The sequence below is a fragment of the Corylus avellana genome, chromosome ca10, assembly GCF_901000735.1.
Source record: "Corylus avellana chromosome ca10, CavTom2PMs-1.0".
Classification (NCBI taxonomy): domain Eukaryota; kingdom Viridiplantae; phylum Streptophyta; class Magnoliopsida; order Fagales; family Betulaceae; genus Corylus; species Corylus avellana.
Window position 1 is genome coordinate 11,478,166 of NC_081550.1, and position 3,166 is coordinate 11,481,331.

The following is a 3,166-nucleotide window of genomic DNA, read 5'->3' on the forward strand; positions in this document are numbered from 1 at the left end:
CTTTGGAAGATGCTCTAGTGCCAAGCGACGTAGTTTAGGGAACAAGGATTTATCTTTGTCTTCTATTTTGCTGTCGTCTTTCATGACTATTGCTCCCATGATGCCGCATTCTCTTACCTCCAATTCTTAGAGTTGTTCAAGGCTGCTAGCCATGGATGATGAGAAGATAAATTTTAATTTATTACACTGTTCAACTTTTACAATTCTCAAGTTACAAAAGGATATTTGCAAAAGATGTTGGCCATAACATATTTCTTCCAAGCTGATCATATTTTTGAGAATAAATGTCTCCAAGGCAGGAAAGGCAACAACCAGCATCTTTAAGTTAATGATATATTTAATCTCGGGATTATTTTGGATATGGAGATGCTTTAGTTGTTGAAATTCATTTAGAAGACTCTTAACACCCTTTAACTCATCTAAATAAAGATCTTCTACTCTCTCCAGTAGCAATTTAATCTCAACCTCTGATTGAAAGCTCGTATTTAGCTTGAGTTTTAATGTTTTTGAGGCTTCACACTTCTTAGAAGAGTCCTGGACATAATCTCCTACAGATATTGCATATCTTTCTAACTTTTCAAACGAAAGATCTTTAGGCAGATTTCTGGCATCTGGAATGTGTAACTCTAAAGTGATCAACTGTGACAAATGTTTCAGCCCAGCAAGGCTTGCATTATTTCTTTCTGAATTAAGTCCTTCAATCTCCCAATGAACAAAACTGTTTCCCATGTACAACTCTTCTAATTCAACCAAGCTTGATAGCACATTAGGTGGAATCACTTCAAGTTTGGAACAATTGCTCAGATCCAACAACCGTAAATGAGTAAACAATCCTATTTCTCTGGGTAATTGTAACAAGTCAAAACTTAATAGGCTAAGAACTACTAAATTCTTGAGCTCTCCAATTATAGCTATGTCTTCCAACTCACATTGATCAAGCACAATGTTTGCAGTTTTCCAAGAAGACTAAGTGATGAAGGAAGTGATGGAAGTTTCATTTTAGTCAAATTCAAAACTTGGAGCTCTCCCATCCCTTTAAAGAAAGTCTCTGGGATTTGCAAGGATCGATCCCCAGCATGCACATAAAAAAAATCTTAAATCTGGACATTCCATGTCGTTAGGAAGTTCATGGATATCTCCACCACGGATAGAGAATATCGTACATCTTTTGAGTGCATCTACATCTGGCCATTTTTTAGCCCACTATTATCTCTCAGTACAAACATATTATGATCCCTTGACGCTATGAATGTCGCAACATCACGAACAACATCATGCATATGACAATGGTCAGAACCATGGGGACAATCTAACAATAGACAAGAGTCTTTCAAATTACGAACATTGCTATTTAATCTGTTTCTGGCTTCTTCTAAAGAATTAATGCCATGAAAGAAACCCAATCCATAACAATATTTCAACAAGTCCCGATAGGTAATGGTGTAACCCATTTCAGCACAAAGCAACAAGAAATATTGAACCTCCTTACTTTCAAGATGACTATAACTCAGCTCTATAGGAGAATATACAGTTGACTGCATACTTGTGAGGTAGTCGGGAGAGGGTCTTCTGAGTAGCTGGAGCGCATCCTTCCATTGAAATAGATCCTTATCTTTTAATGCCTTAGCAACTGTTACAAGTGCAATAGGTAGATCTGCACACTCCTTAGCTACCTCAGTTGCTGTACATCGCAAATTAGGGTCTTTAACACAATCACCCACCATCATTTCAAACAAATTCCATGCTTCATTTTCGGGTAATTCTTCAAGCCCAAAATCCTTCTGAGTGCCCATTTCGCAAGAAAATAGATTCTTATCTCTAGAAGTCAGTACTACTTTGCATCCCGTAGAAGGAATTCCTATTTTCTCCAAATCCAATTTCTTCCATATATCATCTAGGATAACAAGTGTCTTCATGTGTTTTGTTAATCTCTGCATCAAACGATCTGCTCTTCTTATTTCACTCTCCGCATCAAGCTTTAGATCTAGCATGTCGGCGATTTCTCCTTGAATTCGTCTAGTATCTGGGTTCTGCGTCACATATGCCATGGCCATCTCATCGAATAACATTTTTTCCTTGGCTTGCCTGGCAACTTCTCTCACCAGTGTAGTCTTCCCCGCACCAGCCATCCCCCACACCCCGATCACGTTGGTATTAGCATCTCCCAATGCCTCCATAAGTCCCTTGGCAGTTGACATTCTTGAAACAAAGTCCATGTAATCCATTTGTCTCCTAGACACCTCCCCCAGTGGAGCAGGACGGTAGGAAACTTTTTCAAATCTGCCATTTTCCAGTACTTCATCAATAACTTGCACTATCTTCTTGGCTTTCCGGCTTAGCTGATGCCGCAGCTTCAAAATCAGGCATGCCCCATTAGACCACCTCGGATGCGCTCTTTCTTCGACTACAACAATTTTCCTGGCCTCTTCTATAGTTTCATCGGCCTTTGTCAACCACATGGTAACAAAAGTTTCATTTTCTTCACCATTACTTCTTGCAGAATCAACGGAATGTTGCACACTATCTCTAGCCAACTGCAATCTCTTTACCTTATTATCCATAGTCCTAATGTCGTTGTCGTAGTCAAACGAATAACATAGCCACTGTCCAATTGGTGCAACCAATAACTCAGCAATTTTTGTTACAACCGCACTTAGAACTTCCATTCTTGTTTCAAAAAGTTTCCCTTTTTCTTATCCTTCCTTTTTTTTTTTTTTTTCGTCGGTTCAAGTAATGGAAAACTAAAAACCAAGAAAAAGACAACTAAAAACTGCAATGAGAATAATTACTTTAATCATATCATCTTAAACAACTTGTAGTAGGACTTTCATTTCAAACCTGCGTATCTTGAATCTTCACATCATATTGGAAAAGTAGAACATGGAACAAAACCTGAGTTTCACACCTGCATTAATTACTTCATCAGCCCTCCGGTTAAGAGTCATTATGAATATTCAAAGTGTTTAAATTGGATCCCCTGTAACCCTTTTCCCTAATCAATTCCAAAAAAAAAAAAAAAGTGTTTAAATTGGAAACGGGAGGTGGTAATTAAAAATATTAAAATTTCAATATATGAAAGAAATTGTGATCTTTTTCGTTTTAGTCGAAAACACAAATCAAACTCATACAAGATTCAGCAATTATAGGGATAGATGCATGGATATGA

At 37.7% G+C, this 3,166-nt stretch overlaps 1 protein-coding gene across 1 annotated transcript; it reads right to left on the minus strand.

Annotated features, from left to right (window-relative positions):
* Nucleotides 1–1,178: 1,178 nt before the first annotated feature.
* LOC132162938 (disease resistance protein At4g27190-like) lies at nucleotides 1,179–2,666 on the minus strand. Its single transcript, XM_059573148.1, has one exon. It carries the CDS (start codon nucleotides 2,664–2,666, stop codon nucleotides 1,179–1,181), a length of 1,488 nt encoding a protein of 495 aa, XP_059429131.1.
* Nucleotides 2,667–3,166: the final 500 nt, after the last annotated feature.

Excerpts from the sequence above, each read along its gene's own strand:
- LOC132162938 (XM_059573148.1), bottom strand. The coding sequence starts at position 2,666 with ATGGAAGTTCTAAGTGCGGTTGTAACAAAAATTGCTGAGTTATTGGTT.